This window comes from Cucurbita pepo, chromosome LG17 (assembly GCF_002806865.2).
Source record: "Cucurbita pepo subsp. pepo cultivar mu-cu-16 chromosome LG17, ASM280686v2, whole genome shotgun sequence".
NCBI lineage: Eukaryota > Viridiplantae > Streptophyta > Magnoliopsida > Cucurbitales > Cucurbitaceae > Cucurbita > Cucurbita pepo.
In genome coordinates, this window is record NC_036654.1 from 8,490,197 (window position 1) to 8,508,575 (window position 18,379).

The 18,379-nt window shown below is 35.1% G+C and overlaps 3 protein-coding genes across 3 annotated transcripts; 1 reads left to right on the forward strand and 2 right to left on the reverse strand.

The window, feature by feature from the left end:
• Nucleotides 1-5,236: 5,236 nt before the first annotated feature.
• Nucleotides 5,237-6,741, reverse strand: LOC111778840 (membrane protein of ER body-like protein). The gene is made up of 3 exons (XM_023658821.1): nucleotides 6,222-6,741; nucleotides 6,056-6,117; nucleotides 5,237-5,710 (listed from the first exon to the last, which is right to left on the reverse strand). The coding sequence occupies exons 1-3, from the start codon at nucleotides 6,739-6,741 to the stop codon at nucleotides 5,237-5,239; spliced, it is 1,056 nt and encodes a 351-aa protein (XP_023514589.1).
• Nucleotides 6,742-10,773: 4,032 nt separating this feature from the next.
• LOC111778085 (serine/threonine-protein kinase OXI1) lies at nucleotides 10,774-12,351 on the reverse strand. The gene is made up of 2 exons (XM_023657730.1): nucleotides 11,826-12,351; nucleotides 10,774-11,728 (listed from the first exon to the last, which is right to left on the reverse strand). Exons 1-2 carry the CDS (start codon nucleotides 12,236-12,238, stop codon nucleotides 10,837-10,839), a joined length of 1,305 nt encoding a protein of 434 aa, XP_023513498.1. The 5' UTR covers nucleotides 12,239-12,351; the 3' UTR covers nucleotides 10,774-10,836.
• A 2,941-nt stretch (nucleotides 12,352-15,292) lies between these two features.
• On the forward strand, nucleotides 15,293-16,416 carry LOC111778893. The gene has a single exon (XM_023658893.1). The coding sequence runs from the start codon at nucleotides 15,415-15,417 to the stop codon at nucleotides 16,333-16,335; it is 921 nt and encodes a 306-aa protein (XP_023514661.1). The 5' UTR covers nucleotides 15,293-15,414; the 3' UTR covers nucleotides 16,336-16,416.
• The last annotated feature ends 1,963 nt before the right edge of the window (nucleotides 16,417-18,379 follow it).

Here is an 18,379-nt window from a genome sequence, read left to right on the forward strand (position 1 = left end):
GGCCCGAGAGGTGGTGGATTGTAAGATCCCACATTAATTGGAGAGAGGAACGAGTGTCAGCGAAGACGCTAGGCCCCAAAGGAGGTGATTGAGGAGAAGACCGAGCGGGCTTGTGCGGTTACATTATATATATTGATTAAAAATGATTAATGAAATATTTCAGAAATGATGTTTGAGACGAAGACTATGAAATGACGTCCCTACCTGATAGTTATATGCAGTAAGCTGTTGTTGTTGCCTTTTGCTTACATTTTCATATAACACAAATTTCAATTTCTCAAATCTTGCTTTCAAAACTCTCATTCGAAATCTCTCTGCCCGTTTTCTAAAACTTTCTTCTTGAACTGGGGCCAGAGGCTCGAGCATACGTTGCTTGGCCGTAAGCGACGTAAGAACGAATAGACTTAACTCACTTGCTACTGGGAAGTGAGTGCTGCATAATCACAAGTCCGCTGCCATCAAAGTGCGATTGTAACAAGTGGTTCATGTTTGTCCAAGGCGTGTTGCCTATGGTTGCATGCCTGTGACATCCTCCCCACTCAATTGGTTGACGTCCCTGTCAACCAACTCGAACAAGTAAGACTGAGACATCTATCATGTGACCATAAGCAACATGCTATGGACAAGCATGACCGTGACATCCTCCCTGTCAATCGACTGGGACATCTGTCATGCGGCCATAGGCAACATGCTTTGGACAAGCATGACAGTGACATCGGCTTGTGCGGTTACATTATATATATTGATTAAAAATGATTAATGAAATATTTAAGAAACGATGTTTGAGACGAAGACTACGAAATGACGTTTTATGACAGGTGGCAAATATGTTTGTATGTGATTGTACTTCTTCACCTAGTAGGGAAGGCTCGATTATTTATTTATTTTTTTTTTTTAATTACATTTTTAAAATTTTAAAATTTATTTTTTTTAAAAAATCATATTTATTAATACTTTTTCTAAATAAAAAATTTGCATTCCACGTATGAAATTATCTTCCCACTATATTCAACTCTAATTTTTGTCAATTATATTTCGAGAATCTTATTCATGAAATAAAATAATATTTAATAATTTAAATTTTATATTTGACTTAAATAATTAAGGTACGAAAATGATTAGATATTTTTAAACATTATTTCACGAGTGGACGAACTGAATTAATATTTATATTTATTATTATTATTATTATTATTATTTTGTATCATATTCAAAATATCTCTTTCCCATGCATTGGTCATGTAAGTTACTCGTCCAGTCATTTTCAAAAGTTTATTATAAATAGATAAATGTGAAAAATAAAAAGTCATACATAAAATTCAACCTGTGGGACGTAACCTTATCCAAACAAGTTGGTAACCGTAAAATGGTTGTAGTAGTTAAGAAATCTTTGTCCACAAAGGTTGTTTAAAGAGTATTTAAATGTCAATGATTAATAGACTATGCTAGCTGGCCAGTTGTTTTTACACTATAGTTTATTAGAAAAATGGAAGTATTTTAATGCTAGTTGGTGAGGCTAAGTGATGTTCTTATGTTCTTGGACACACTTGAAGGAGGAAGAAAGGAAGAGCTTGGAGTTAGAGCACGACAGGTATGAGTTTACTTTTTCTTGGTTCGAAAATAGCTCTCGGAAAGTACCAATTCCAATAACTTTGAAATTTTTATCTGTGTCTGTTTTCGGGGGTTTCGTGCGTGATTGACACTTTTTTCTCCTCTTATTCTTCATTGGACGGTTTGGATGGACCTTGTCGTTCTTTCCTAATTCAAATTGGAAAGGTTTGTCTCATATCGAGATGCCGATTCGTTTTTCGCCCCCCAATGAAATGGTGTGAGATTTCACGTCGGTTGAAGAGGGAAACGAAACATTTCTTATAAGGGTGTGGAAACCTCTCTCTAGTAGACGCGTTTTAAAATTGTGAGGCTGATGGGGATACGTAACGAGTCAAAGTGGACAATATCTGCTAGCGGTGGGCTTGAGCTGTTACAAATGGTATCAAAGCTAGACATTGGGTGGTGTGCTAGCGAGGACGCTGAGCCTCCAAGAGGGGTGGATTGTTAGATCCCACATCGGTTGGAGAGGGAAACGAAACATTTCTTATAAGGATATGGAAACCTCTCTCTAGTAGACGCGTTTTAAAACAGTGAGACTAACGACAATATGTAACGGCCAAAGTGGACAATATCTGCTAGTAGTGGGCTTGGGTTGTTACAAATGGTATCAGAGCTAGACATTGGGTGGTGTGTTAGTGAGGACGTTGCGCCTCCAAGAAGGGTGGATTGTGAGATCCCATATCGGTTGGAGAGGGAAACAAAACATTCCTTATAAGGGTATGGAAACCTCTCCCTAGTAGACGCGTTTTAAAACCGTGAGACTGACGACAATATGCAACGGCCAAAGTTGACAATATCTGCTAACGGTGGGCTTGAACTGTTACAAACGGTATTAGAGCCAGACACTGAGTGATGTGCTAACGAGGACGCTGGCCCCCAAGGGGGGTGGATTGTGAGATCCCACATCGGTTGGAGAGGGAAACGAAACATTCCTTATAAGGGTGTGAAAACCTCTCCTTAGTAGACGCGTTTTAAAACCGAGGTTGACGACGATACGTAATAGGTCAAGGTGAACAATATCTGCTAGCAGTAAGCTTGGACGTTTACAAAAAGAGAATTAGTAACCCCTATTTCGTTTGACACTTAATCTTTCTCAATCAATGAAGAAATTTGTTTTTACTTGTTTTCTCACGTTAGAAAAGTGAATAAAGTCCCACATCGACTAGATAATAGAACACGAGGCCTAAACAGAAAAGTCACATACTTGAAAACACCTATTGTTGCAGGAGACACAAAGGGTGCAATGGATCCATTGACGTTCTTCCAATGGTTATGCTGCGGGTGGACTTGCGTGAGAGACTGTTGTACGTTTTCAATGGGTTCATCATCGTTCATGCTTGAATAAACGTGACCAAGTCACTCATAATTTTTATAAGATCGTTCTAATCACTTGAGACGTTCCATAATTCAGGTGCATGTTGTGGATGTCTAGATCCAAACCCAGGTGACGCTGGTGATCGTAATGGTACGTATTGAAGGATTTTATGTTTATGGAGAGATCGAGCCATTGATCTTTAAAATATTAATTAGTTTAAATTATAATTATGATTAACGAATAATAATAATAATAATGAGAAAAATGCATTTCAGGTTCACAAAATATATCGATAAATAATATATGCAACAATTGCTGGAGACATTGCAATATGTGCTTCTACGGTAATAATTCCTTATAATAATATATTATTATTATTATTATTATTATTATTTTCATATATTCTTTAATTATAATAAATAATTTTCAAATTTTTATTATTCAGGAGCATGTAGGTGCTGTAATTGCTGTGGAGGTACATAATTCAATTTTTAATTTATTTAATTCCTTAATTAAAATATTTAATTGCATAGTTAATATTTTTTACCAATTTTTTTTTAAAGGTAGGGTATGGTTGAGTTGTATTGTAACTCTATTTTTGAGTTGACTTTATGAAAAAAGTCAACCCAATCAAAATTTTTTATTTTTTAAAAATTCAACCCAATCCAGACTGAAAAATATCTAACTCAACTCAACTTTTATGATTTAGGTTGAGTAGTCCGAGTTAGTCGAGTTATCGAGTTATATGAACACTCCTAATATGTACTTACTATATCTCTTTATTTTATGTGTACTAGATCAAAGAACCGATCAATCTCATTTTAGAGTTGAGCAAAACAACGACAAATCTCTTCAAGTTAATAACAATGGAGCTGAACCGAATGAAATCATCCCAATTCAAGGTATGATCGGACTTTATTATTTGATGGGTAGACTCGATCGTCCTAACAGTAAATCCGAGCATAACTCAATGAATAAGATATCAATGATCATTTAGATCGTTCGTAGCAAGATATGAACATATTTTGATGCAGGGAATGGTATAAATCCGGAGATAATTGGGGATAACAACGAACTTGAATTGAATGTAGTTCATATGCATTCTTCAAAATCTGACTTAGATCTTCCTTCCCTTGACCTCAAAAGTGGCAATCAAAATGGTGTGTATGCATTTTCTCTAGTGATGAAATATTTTGAAAAAATTGAATACTTTGTAATATATAATATGTTTTTTTTATGCAGATCTAAATTTCAATCCAAAAATATTAGGTTCGGGAAATAAAATTAAAGTCAATGTTGCTAGAATGTATCCGTGGAAATCTTTCCCAGAATCACGCTCACTAAGTATGTTTCGATAAGATTTGAATGTGATTGTCAAATCGTGCTTTGATATAATGTTTTGTTTATGGGTGAATCTAGCTAGTTGGTCAAGTCCGAGAATTTCAAAGATTAGGAATGTGAAAATACGAAAGAAGAGGTTGGCAACCCATAACGGACTCATGGTGGGTCAGCTACGACCTTATTTAGTTGACCCACACGTGGATGGCAAAAGACCCAGTTGGACTATGAAATAGACCCATATTAACTTGAGGAAGAGATATATATAGGGAGATGCATGATGTTAGCTCTTCGTTACCCCTAGGTTTCGTGGCCTAAGTGAACTATCTCATAGCACATATGTGTTTCATGGTGTGAACGAGCATTGCAAAATAAGGGTTTTGGGTGTTTTCTCTTGAAATGGATTTTTAGGACAGTATCGAACGACACAAGTGTGCCAATATTACGTCCTTGCCCTCTAGTGGGAGGTTTGTATATGGGGTCGTTTCCCAATATGTTATCCATAAATGACTCGATATGGACACGGGAGGGTTCATACCTTATTAGTACACAGATGGATGGATGTTTGGGACCTTTTGATAACAAAATTGACTCATGAATCAGTTCTGATAACGAAGACAAACAACATCTTCAGACTTGGGATGACATTACATTGATGTTGTCAATTACGAATGTTAGTTATTCATAGCTGATGTTTTCGTCCTTAAAGCAACACACTAAACTAAACGATGTATCTTTCAAGTTCATGAATTACCGAACAAGATCGTTATGATACCCTTTTTGAACATGTTTTATGATAATCTATACTTTGTTGTAGGAAATTATGGAGCAAATTGTTAGAAGATGGCAAGAACAAAACCGGAAAACAACCCAAGAGACAATTACCTGTATTACCTGTATTACCTATATTACCTGTATTACCTGTATTACCTGTCCAAACATTTGCAAGAAAATAAAGAAACCAAGCATTGTTCATATGAATCCCCACGTGGGTTTTGCAAAGTTCATATTAGGGAGCAACAAAGTGGGAGCCATTGGGTCTGTCTTAAACCACCCAAGTGGCTCAAGAAGCTTACCAAGCACCTTGCCAGCTACATAAGACAGGCCAAAGACCCCTAACCCTAGAACAATGTAACATACTAGGGTTTTGACATACTTATGCAACGGCTTCCGAACGTAAGCTTTCGCGACGGCGAGTAGCGCAATACATAGAAGCGAGGTGGCAGCCACAGCAGCGAGTTTGAGATTGCTGCCGTCGGTGTGGCGGAAGGAGAAGCCGTAAATTAGAGGAGGCAGAAACCCGATGAGTAAGAATGATAGAATGACGGCGGTGTAGTGAAGAAGATAATTCTGCCTGTCGCCTAAGGCTTCCTCGTACGGATCGACTTGTGGTCGTTTTCTTTGGTATGGGTATTTCTTGGGTTGATTCGACTTTAGCGTAGAGAACTGTAAAATTACATTCCCCATAGCACCGTTAAACACTTTCTAAACAACCTAGCTTTCGAGGAAATTCACGATAATCTAATCCAAATCTTGGTCAAAGATGTTTAAAAAATCAGTTGACCCAAATAATCAGATCAACTCGAACCAACTCAATCCAAAAAAATTTTATAGTTGGGTTAGGCTTGTTCGTTCTTTAATAAGAATTGTTTGAATTGAAAATTTTTATAACTCTAACAATTGGGTTAGATCTAAAAAATATCTTAACCCGACCTAAATCAACCCACGAGCACCCCTTAAACTGTGTTTAAATCCGAGAGTATAAATCGAAGTAAAACGTGTTTGACTTACATTTTTTGTGAGGACAATAAGACCGATAATCATGTTTGCCAATGCCAAAGCCCCGATAATCTCTGCAAATCATACATACCAAATTTAATATTACACGGCCATTCCTCTACAAAATTACGATAATAAAATAATCAAATGATCCAAAACTCGTCCATTATCATTTTACCTATCGGAATATTGGCACTTGCTGCGGAGGTTACGATGCCTAGGCTCGTGATTGCTTCGGTTAATCCTCCGTACACAATGCTCTTCACTATCTCGAAACAACGCCTAGGCTCGGGGCGGTTTGATACAAAGGTAATATACACATTGCCGCTGCATTGAGCGGAAATGCTACAGATTTCTGCATGTGACCGAGGCTGCAGCTTCGGTATCAGGTTTGGTGAACAACTCGATTCTCCGGCAGCCGAGATCAACGACCGCAACGGAGGGTTGCGGAGAATAATCACTTTAGTTATGCTTGATTCGCAGTTGGCGCAGTAGAAGTCGTGAGAATTGGGTAACTCGTACAGCCTTTGATTTTCAACATCGGTGTCGGTGTCGGTGTCGGAGTCGGAATAAACTTCATCGCTATCAGAAGACGAAGTTCGGCTCAGCTTCATCGCACGTGACTTACTTTCTCCGGCAGCCAGCGTCGATTGATTCTCCGTTTCCGCCGCCACCGGCCGATCTATAACGGCTTCCATTATGAGAAAGCTGCGGTGTGGTACGGTGGCCGGAGAAAGGGTGGAGCTTAAGGTTCAGTGTATCCGAGAATGTTGGAAGAGGAGCCATTTTATTGGCGTTCAGAGTGTGAAACAGACCAACGTGGGTTTTTAAAAATTTGAAGCTTCACATGTTGTCGTTTTTTCTTTTCTTATTTTTTTATAAACGTGAAAAAAAAAAATATGTTTCTAACTAATTTGTAATTATATTAATTTCAATCTCAATAATTATCGATTAATTTATGAACGTGTTTTGTGTTATAAATTTTATATAATTTATGTGAGATCCAAATCAGTTAGACAGAGAAACGAAACATTACTTATAAATGTTTGAAAATCTCTCCCTAACAAACGCGTTTCAAAACCGTGAGACTGACTGCGATGCGTAATATGTGACAATATTACAGCTTATATCGAGACTCTTTCTCCAAACGATTTTATAGGTAAAAGCGGTGAGACCTAAATATTTTAATGAATTCAAATATTTTAAAATTTTTAATTTTACGACCTATATATTCGACTAAAATATTATAAACTTGAATCGTTCCTTGATGGATTGATCCAAATAATTGGCCCATAAGTTAATGGACTCGACCTCTAAAAGGGTGATTTATATCTAATTTAATAGGTTGGGTCGGATCGGTTAAACTTTAACGTTGAGAGATAGCCCATATTGAATCAAGCTGGTTAAGTCTTTGTCTTTATGCCAAGCCCAAAATGACTTGAGGCTGCTGATTACTAAGGACATGACTCTAATACCATGTTGAGAATCATGAACCTCCACAATGATATGATATTGTTCACTTTGAGTATAACCTCAGATGACTTTACTTTTGGTTTCCCAAAATGCGTCGTACCAATGAAATATATTTCTTACTTATAAACCCGTGATCAACTCCTTAGTTAACCGAGGTGGGACTCTTCTCCCAACCATTCTCGATACAGTTCCTTGATGGACTGATCCGAATAATCGACCCATAAGTAAACGGGCTCGACTTCAAAAGACTTATATGTAATTTAATAGATAGCTATGTCGTGTCAGATCGGTCAAACTTTAACTCAAAGAGATAGGCCATATTGAATCAAGCTAGTCCAACTTTGTCTTTATGCCAAGTCCAAAATGACTCGGGACTACGAACCTCTCATTAACACGATAAGTTCAAAAACTAAAATGATTTAAAAAAATATATAAATGGAAAATAACATTTTATTTATGGTGGAGAAATCAATATTAATTAATGAATTAAAATATAAATAGAGTTTTAAAATTAACATAAATATAAAAATATATAGAAAAATTAAAGTAGGTAGGTAATAAATTTAGTTTTCAATAAAAAAATAATAATAATTATTATGAAAATTGGCTGGCAGTCTTAAATTTTATGAGAAAATTTGGTCCTTTTTTCGGTTTGAAATTAATTTCTACATGTGACGCCATTATTATATTACCTTATAAATAATTTAATAAATTATATACTGTCAATATATAATACAAAATTTAATAATATTTTTATTAAATAAACGAAAAAATATTTTATTTTTCATTTATTTTTTTTAAATAATTGTCAAATGGTTTACAAATATGAAACGTGCGTTTCATAGGGAATATTCGTTCTGAGAAGAAAATAAATTAAAAAAAAAAAAGCATATTCGATAATGCAAAAATAAATAAATAAATAAATAAAATCCACGTTGGATTGTCCTTTCCCATTACTTTTTGTATTATTCTTTACCTAACTCTTCCATCCACCAAAGGGCTTTGCTTTTATTCACTTCAAAGCATTACTTCTCTATTAGGTAATTAGGTATTTTCACCTCAAAATTGTTACTTCTCGGTAATTTCGTGACCGCTCGTTTAATTACTTTTTCACTTTTATCGTGCACGTTTGTCGTTTTCTTAATTTCGCTCACGTTCATTCTAAGTATAGAGCGCGTTATTTTTCGTTTTTCTATTTTTCGGATCTTCCCGAGCTACTATCTTGAAGTCGTGGAATCTCACTCAGGTTTATTCCAAGTATAAAGAGAGCTTTCTGTTTTTCGGATCTACTCAAACTACTGTCTCAAAAACACGAAAGGTAAATAAGCTGTGTATTAAAGAAAAATATTAATAGTAATGTTTATCGAACGTGTGCATGTTTTTATATATATTCTTTTAAATTTATGGGTGTCAGACAAAACAACCTTAGTCATACGCTAACTTAAAAAAAAAAAAACATTATCTACAGAGAATTTAGCTCAAGTTTGTGTAGTGTTTCTTCAATGATAGGGGTGTCTGAAAATCAAGTTAAATGGTCCATGGCCACTCCGACTATTTATGGAGTTGGTTAGTAGACATTGATTACGACCCATGTTGAATGTTCTAATGAACCTAATTCTTTTAAAATTGAATTGATAGTTTATATGTAACGTTTCATGTTCATATTTGAAATTTAGATTTGATGCAATATGACCGTGTTTATCTATAGATCACGTTTACATAGGATTGTTTCATACCGAGTAAGCCGGAGTTTCTATGACCGAGACACCGAATGGGTAATAACTATCAGCTAATTCTCGTTAGAATATGCTCTCGATTCATATTTATTCAAATATTATAAAATTTTAAATAAACTAAATTTTGCGAAAATTGGTTAGTGGTCGGCGGCTGAAGAGTTAAATGTGATGAGACTAGACAGTGTTTGAATTGTTCGTATGAAGTAAAGACATGAGTTGACATGTGCGTCGTGTTTTTCAATGCTACCGACCCCACAAAGCTCAAGTGGCAATATGGTTATTATGAAAAGAAAATAAAACTTTATCATAACGAAGAAAATTGTGTTCGTCTCAAATATTGATTAATGGTCGAAGCTGATAATGAATAGAATTTTCTTTTATCATATTCATAATTTATTATTATCTTGCATTCTTAAAATTCAACTATTTTTGAAGTAGAGTAAAATAATTATCTTATTTTTAATAAAAAAAAATGACCTATTCTCTAATATATGAAAATGATAATTAAATCAAATATTTTTTTTATTATATATATATATATTTTTTAATATTAGATATGATCTCAAAATAACAGGGGTCAAAGTCGGCCAGTAAGACGATAGGCGATAAGCTTCATCGTCGAGAGAAAAACAGCCTGAATCATCAGCTAAGACCCCTAAATGACCGCTCAATGATAAAGGAGGCAGGGGTGCAGAGACAACCACAGGTTTTGCCTATATATATATATATATATATATATATATATATATATATATATATATATATATATATTTCTTCAAGGTCAAAAAGAATAAAAGTCATGCCTGTTTTTTTTTTCCTTTTTTAAAGGCTTTTTTAAAATTATTATTTCATTTTTTAAATTATTATTTCATTTTTTAAATTTTGAATTAGAATTAATATATTATATTTGTTCATAGATTGCTGCCCACGCCACCGACTCTTGTGTGTTGGGTTGGTATGTTTTTCTTATTTGTTTAATAATAATAATAATTTAATCTTTAATAATTATTTTAGGTTTTATTTATATTTTAAAATTAACGTTTGAAAATGATATAGACTACTATTTTAAAACTAAAAATAATAGTTTTTATTTTTTTAACAAAAAAAAAAAATGTTTTTAAAATTTTGGTTAAGATTTTGAATGAATATTAAAATAAATTGTTATTTATATTAAGAAAAACTATTTAATTCCTTAATGTTAATTTTTCCATCAATTATTTAAAGCTTTTGCATGTATTTAAAAAAAGATTCGCATATTCTTAATGTTCCTATTATTTATTTTTATTTTTATTTTCAATAATATAAAATTTTCTTTTAATTAAAATTATTAAATAAACATTAATAATCCAATTCAACTTTTATTTTCAATAACATACAAGTATTTAATTATTCGAATTTTATTATTAATATTATTTCATTCGGACTAAAACTTTATGCATAGAATTTTAAGCTTTAAATTCTAAATAATAATTAATAATAATAATAATAACAACAACAACAACCCACAAGCCAATCTTGTGATTTGTGAGAAGAATATTAAAGTTTATATATATATAAATATATATATATATATAAAAAAAATGGTCAGAATACATGAAATCTGTCAGACTCGGTGTAATTAGTAGGAATAAACCCGTTCCCTTCATCGCCGTTCGGACGATTCTTCTTCTCCGTTTCGTTGCAAAATATATCTTGGACGAAAGACTCAACATCTATTAAGTTATTTCCATCTGTGTCCTCCGTCGCTATTGCCGGCAGTGACGGCGGCCGGGGAATTTCCAGGACCAAATCCCAGTCTGTTCCTTTAAAGAAATTGTGGCTCTTGATTTCCTCCAGTTCGATCCTCTTCGTTGGATCTTTCTCCAGCAATTTCCTTATCAAATCCCTTAACGGTGTCACTTCGCCGCTGAGATCCGGCGTCTTTGTCAGTATCCGGTAGAATGTTTCTTTCCGATTCGATCCTCTAAACGGCGTCGTTCCGTATAGCATCTCGTACAGAACTACTCCGAGCGACCACCAGTCCACGGAGAAGTCATGCCCCTTCCCGGAGACTATCTCCGGAGCCACGTACTCCTCTGTTCCGACGAATGAGTTCGACTTCTCCGATGAGTCGGATTCCGACGAATCTGGCGGCGATCTTCGCTTCTCTGGCGGAGATTTTGGCTTATTGGCCGTCTGTTGGTCTGAATCTTCCGGCGACACGCCGGAGTTGCAGAATCGGTGAAAATGAAAGAATCTTTTCTTCTTGCTTTTTTTCTTAATCGTCGATCTAGATTCCTTCAAAACCTCCACCGCCGGCAACAATAACGGAGACGATTTAGGGGATTTCTGAGAGAGCCTCGTAGACAGATCAAAATCTACAAGCATTATGTGGCCGTTATGTTGAACCATAACGTTGTCCGGCTTTAAATCTCTGTAAACTATTCCTAGGCTGTGTACATACTCCAACGCCATAACTAATTCCGCCGCGTAAAATCTAAACAAACAAAAACACAAACAAAAACACAATCACAATCACAATCAGAAACAGAACCACAAATCAATTTCACAAAACAGAGATCAAATCAATTTACCTAATAACGTCATCGGAGAACATTTTCTCGGTCTGTTTCTTCCTGAGAGTATTAAGATCACGTCCATTGCAATAATCAATGGCGTAACCAACAACTTTCTTCGTATCCAAAACTCCTCGCAATCGAGGCAAAAGCGGATGCCGAAACTGACGTAAAACTTCTCGTTCAAAGCAAACTCTGCGATACTCATCGGCATCGCTATTCACAATCTTGGCCTTCCTCTCGATCAAATCTCTAGATATCACCTTCAACGCCAGCCATTCGCCATCGCCGTCGTCATCGTTCGCATTTCGAGCCAAGAACACAACTCCTTTCGCTCCTCGACCGAGCGCCGTTACGACTTCCAATTTCTGAAAATCCAAATCAGGAATCTGCTCAGAGTAATGATCTTTCTTCACATCATCATCGATCATGGCGGAAAGTGGAGATCATTCGGGTGCGGCGTAATCTGCCGAAAATGAAGGACGTGTTTCGATTTTATATCTGACCGAACAACCCTGGCCTCTTGAGAGCGATTTTCTTGGGGACGAAGTCTTTTGGAATTTACTGTAATTAATTTAATCACAAATGGGCTTGACGGTAATTTCATATTCCATCACCTGTGCCAGATGATGACACGTGGAAATAAATGACGTGTCGTAATCTGGTAATAGGAAGCGTGGTGGAAATGACGTTAGGGATGATGTAAAAATACGGAGAACGTGATGGTTTCCGTGAATCTCCAAAACCGCGCTTCTAGAAACTCCCAAATTTTAATAAATAAATATAAAATAAATTCAAATTCTTGAAAATAATAAAATAATAATTTAATTTTTAATGGGTAAAATGATATATTTTTTAAAATAAGGAAAAATATATATATATATATATATATATATAATTAATTAATTATTTGAATTTGGAAAAGGAGGTTAGTTGGCGGTTAAATTGGAAGACTTTTAACATTAAAGTAAAAGTGTGGTTGTTCTAGATGCTATGTGTGGTCACGCTACTCTTGACTTTTTCTTTAAAAATTAATTTATATTTTAGTTGAAATTTATATAAATATTAATTAAATTATAAATCAATTTAGACGTTATGTTTTAAATAATTATCGTTACGTTATTTAAAATATCTAGCTAGATTTGACGTACGAACCGTTTCAAAATAAGAGCACAATTCAACATGTTAGCTTAATTGAGTACAGTAATAAATGGAAAGAATACTATATAAATATTTGCCTTTAATAAAATATCAAATATGATATATTTGGTAAACTATAATTTAGTATTAAATATCCTTAACAATAATATTAATATTTTTTTTAAATAGTTTAACCAAAAAATTTTAGTCCAAAAGCTATGGTAAAATTTTTCTGCCTCGAAATTAGTTTCGCGGCCTCCATGGACAGTCTAATCCTAAAGGTAACAGCAAATTTAAGAAGAGACTCGAGTCTTGTTATCCACTGAAAATATAACCGTCCAAGCTTATTTCTAGTAGATATTGTCCATTTTGGTTCGTTGTATATCGTTGTCAGTATCATGATTTTTAAAGAGAGTATGTTAGAGAGAGGTTTCCATATCATCCCCTTTTCGACTAAGGTGGGATCTCACAAAGAATCTGGTAGAGTATCATTAACTCGAGTTGGGAGGGCAAGAAAGGGGAAGGGCATTTGGGTAATTTAGGAGAAGGAAGCATATTTGAAATGGCCATTTCCGACCGAGGTGGGATCTCACAAAAAATCTGATAGAGTATCATTAACTCGAGATGGAAGGGCGAGAAATGGGAAGGGCATTTGGGTAATTTAGGAGAAGGAAGCATATTTGAAATGGCCCTTTCGGACCGAGGTGGGATCTCACAAAAAATCTGATAGAGTATCATTAACTCGAGATGGAAGGGCGAGAAAGGGGAAGGGCATTCGGGTAATTTAGGAGAAGGAAGCATATTTGAAATGGCCCTTTCGGACCGAGGTGGGATCTCACAAAAAATCTGGTAGAGTATCATTAACTCGAGTTGGAAGGACGAGAAAGGGCAAGGACATTTTGGTAATTTAGGAAGAAGGAAGCATATTTGAAATGGAGTCCATTTGAGACCACGCAAAGTGGGAAAATACCGAAATTATTCCAAACTTTTTTTTTTTTCACTTTAAAAGATTCGTATTTATGTATATTTTCCAACATCCACCAATCTACTCATTGCCTACCACCATCCACTGCTAATATTCCTACTCTATTTTATTTTTATTTTTTTAATTTAATTGATTTTTTTCATTAATTTTTTTTTTTAATTTATATTTTTCACTATCGTTATCGAAAAGATCTCTCTGAAAAAGCTTTGTTCGATGCGTTTTGTTCTTTTTTCGATGCCTTAACATTCGAACAACGCTAAATAAATCAAAGTCGATCATAAATTAATTTCTAAATTATTAAGAAATTATAATATTTAGGAGAAAATTGTTTTAATAAAATAGACTTTTTTATAAGCCCAAAGCCATATATGAAACCCAAATGAATTTCAAGCCCATAAGGTCACCAAAAGCTCCATAAATGGAAGGGCTACCCCTCATTTCGGCCCTTCGTGGTTGCATTGTTGTCTGTTGTCGTACCCGTTCATACAACAAGTCTTCTCTTCTACCTTCGATTTCTAAGATAGACATATTGACTTACAATAGTGTCATTATTTTGAACCTAACCACCCAACCCAACCCAACACAAAAAGAGAGGGTTAGGTTAACTTGGGCTGGATTACGCATCCAACCACAATTGGTCTAAAACAGAATTTCCGAACCCAATCGAATTTAACTAGAATCAGTGCACATGGTATCTTTTTCTAATATGAACGGTTCATAATGTTTTTTTTCACGTGTAATAATGAATATCAACTTAGATATAATGTGGTCGACCTAATGAAACATCGCTCGAACCATCTTTCAAGTCTATGGTTCAACTTCCACCCACTCAACTAACTTGAAAGATATTCAGTTAACGAGGTAAATTCTGACACACTAGCAACCAGACCAATGCCCACGTGCAAATAAAAATATTAAATTAAACTTTTATATCAAATATTAATTTAAAAACTAAATTAAAAAAAAAATTCAAATTAGATATTTTAAAGGTGGAGTATAATTTGTCAAAATAATAATAAAAATAAATAAATAAATACAAATTGGTAAAAAAAAACGTGTGAGCAATAAGCATAAGAAATAATATTAATAATAAATAAATAAATAAATAAATAAGGAATAATATAGAGTTACCTTATCCATTGCAGATAGGCAAAAATTAAAATGTCAGAAAAAAAAAAAAAAAAAAAAAAAAAAAAAAAAAAAAAAAAAAAAAAAAAAAAAAGACCTCAGCCTTTCCAATCACCAAGAGACAATTCAAAACCCACATCCAAACACAACGATTGTCACGTGCCATCACGTGACAAACCCCCCTTCCCTAATAACCCCCCACATATTCTGGCATATGCCTTCCCTCCCCCCCCGCCCTCCTCTTCTCGTGTTCCTAAGAGCCACGCCCTCTGCTTCTTCATCGTTTCCATTACCATATATTCCCATCCTAATCTCTTACAGTTCTTCAATTCTCTGCTTTGATTCTCTTCTTCCATGGCGATTTTTGCTACTAGGTCCAAGCGAGTCACGGATCCTCTCGGCGATAAGGTCAAGGCTCGCTTGATTGGCACTGATCACTTCCCGTTCAGTTACGTTAGCAGCGGTAGCGAGCACTCTGCTCACCACTCTGACTCGCCCTGTTTGTCTGAACTTGTTCACGGATTTCTTCATGATGATGTTCATGAATCGTCTACTACTACTGCTGCTACTACTACTCTGTCGCATGCCTACGATTCTGACTCTGATTTTATCGAATCCGTTCCCGATCGTGGAAGTTCGATCGATGAAATCGTTAGGTCTTTGAATTTGAACAATGTCGATTCCTATAGGAAATTACTCGTGCATCATTTGTGTATGGCTGTTGAGAACTTCTCGCTTCTTCGATCCGATAAATCTGTTTTTCTTAGAAATGTTATGGCGTTTCTGCGTCAGTTAGGGCATAATGCTGCGATTTGCAAAACGAAGTGGAGTTCCTCTGGTAGTTTAACTTCCGGTAACTACGAGTTCATCGACGTCGTACGATCGGCCGCTGGAAAGGCGCAGGTTAGGTATTTTGTTGAACTGGACTTGATTTCGGAGTTCGAGATCGCGAGGCCGACGGTTCAATACTCAAGAATGCTGCAGTGTTTGCCAAGTATCTTCGTTGGTACGGCGGATGAATTGATGAGAATCGTGAAAGTTTTGTGCGACGGAGCGAGAAAATCGCTTCGAAGCAGTGATTTGTCGGTTTCTCCTTGGAGGAAGAACCGTTACGTTCAGAACAAATGGTTCGGACCTTACCGTCGGACTGTAAATCCGATTCCTGAAAAGTCATCGGCGACGGAGACCGCAGCCGCGGCGTTTCGATGCGTTGGATTTAACGACGTCGTTTCGGACGTCAACATCAATCACCAGTTTTTTGTCCGGACGAGATGATAAGGATCGAAATGATTACAAATCAGAATAAAGCGAACCAGAAATCAATAGCGTGAATAGCAACTCTTATCTTTTTTTTTCTTTTTCTTTTTTTTCTTTCTATTATAGATTTTTATTTTTTTAATAATACAATTAAAAATTTTCAAAAAAGGAAATGACAAATTAAATTAAATGGGTCGGCTCTACCGAACAAGAATATATCCAAGATTTAAACATAAAATTATTCAAATTTGTTAAGAACTCACTAGAACTAAAAACAATTAATTAACTTTCAAAAGATTGTGGAGATTTGTTCAAAATAAATAGTTAAGGAAGAAGTCAATAAATACTTAAATAATATTATGATACATTACAATATTCGGATATGCTAGATTAAATATTTAAATTGGCTTTAATTTGGTTATAGTTTAATCAAGATATTTTTTATTTTTTAAAAAGATTTAATATCAACTGGACATGTGACAAGATTTATAATTCAAATTTATGTTTCAATTTTTAATTTTTTTTAATAAAAAAAAATGAAAAATAATTTATATGAAATTAGTAGTTAGAGAATTATGGGAAAATAGAAGGGTAGAAGAGAGAATAAGGAAAGTGGAGGGACCAAAAAATAAAGATTTGAAAAGGATGGTTGTTAAGGATGAAAGGGATAAAAGGATAAGAAATTAAAAATAATAATAAATAAAAGAAAGGATAAGAAATGCGGCGAGTGGAGATCGCCCACGTGGGTAAGACAGGTGGATGATGGAGCAGAAAGCCACGTGAGACAAGTACGAGCGTGACGGGGACACCTCTGGCTCTCAATCTGTTCTTTTGGTGCAACCAAACATTAATGTATTTGCTTTCCCTTTTTTTTTCCTTATTTAAACCCAATACCCGTGAAAAGTGAATGTTCGTTTTTAATGCTTGTANGGGAGGGGTCTTTTAGCAAATAATGTCTTTTTCGAGATCCTTCTACTATGAGATAATTGCAAGAAAGTTTGGAACTTCTAAGAACAAAACGAGTGGCTTAGAGTGAATTCATCGATGAATAATTCTCATAAGTTTGAAGACATGATTGTAGTTGAAAAGACTGATTTAGTTCAATTTGTTTAAACCCGTGTCCAAAAGAGAAGTAGATTTGGATTAGGGTTTACTAGTCGTGTCCTTTTAGACTACCTAAATTTTCATTCAAGGCTATAATATGTTCGTATGGTTCTATTAGTGTTAATAAGAGTAATTATCCCGGCTATATCAATTGAGCTGGGAGTGGAACTCTTAAACAGTGTTGATGGTTATTTGGGTAATTGATTTAAGGATGGAGTAAAGTCGGATAATGTTCACAAGACTATATTGAAGTTATTGCTATGATCACTTTATTATAGCGTCCCCTCTAAGTTACCAAAAGTTTTCTCGTGTGTTTTAAATGTTATGGAAGACATTTAATAACGTCACCTAAAAAACTCAATTCAGTACCAAAGCAAGTAAAGAATTTAAACACACCCTATGATAGAGTCAACTACTCCAAAAATTGTTAGCTATGACATTGAAAGTCTCTTGATAGAGAGTTCACTGAAACAAGAGACTCACAATCAAGAGGAAAGAAAACAGTTTCGGGAAGAAAAGAAAGATTGATTTAGCTAACTCGACTTCTTTTTTCTTTGAAGTGTGGTTGCATGTTGTAACAACCCAAACTCACCACTACCGGATATTGTCCAGTTTTCCATTATAGGCTTCCTCTCAAGGTTTTAAAACACGTCTGCTAGGGAGAAGTTTCCACACCCTTATAAGAAATGTTTCGTTCTCTTCTCCGACCGATGTGGGATCTCACGGTCCACCCTCCTTGGGGCCCAACATCCTCGCTGGCACACCGCCCGATGTCTAGCTCTAATACCATTTATAATAGCCCAAAGCCACCGCTAACAAATATTTTCCTCTTTAGGCTTTCCCTTCAAAACTTTCCCCCAAAGTTTATAAACGCGTCTATTAGGAAGAGGTTTTCACATCCTTATAAGAAATGTTTCTTCTCCTCTTCAACCAATCTGGAATCTAATACTATTTTCTA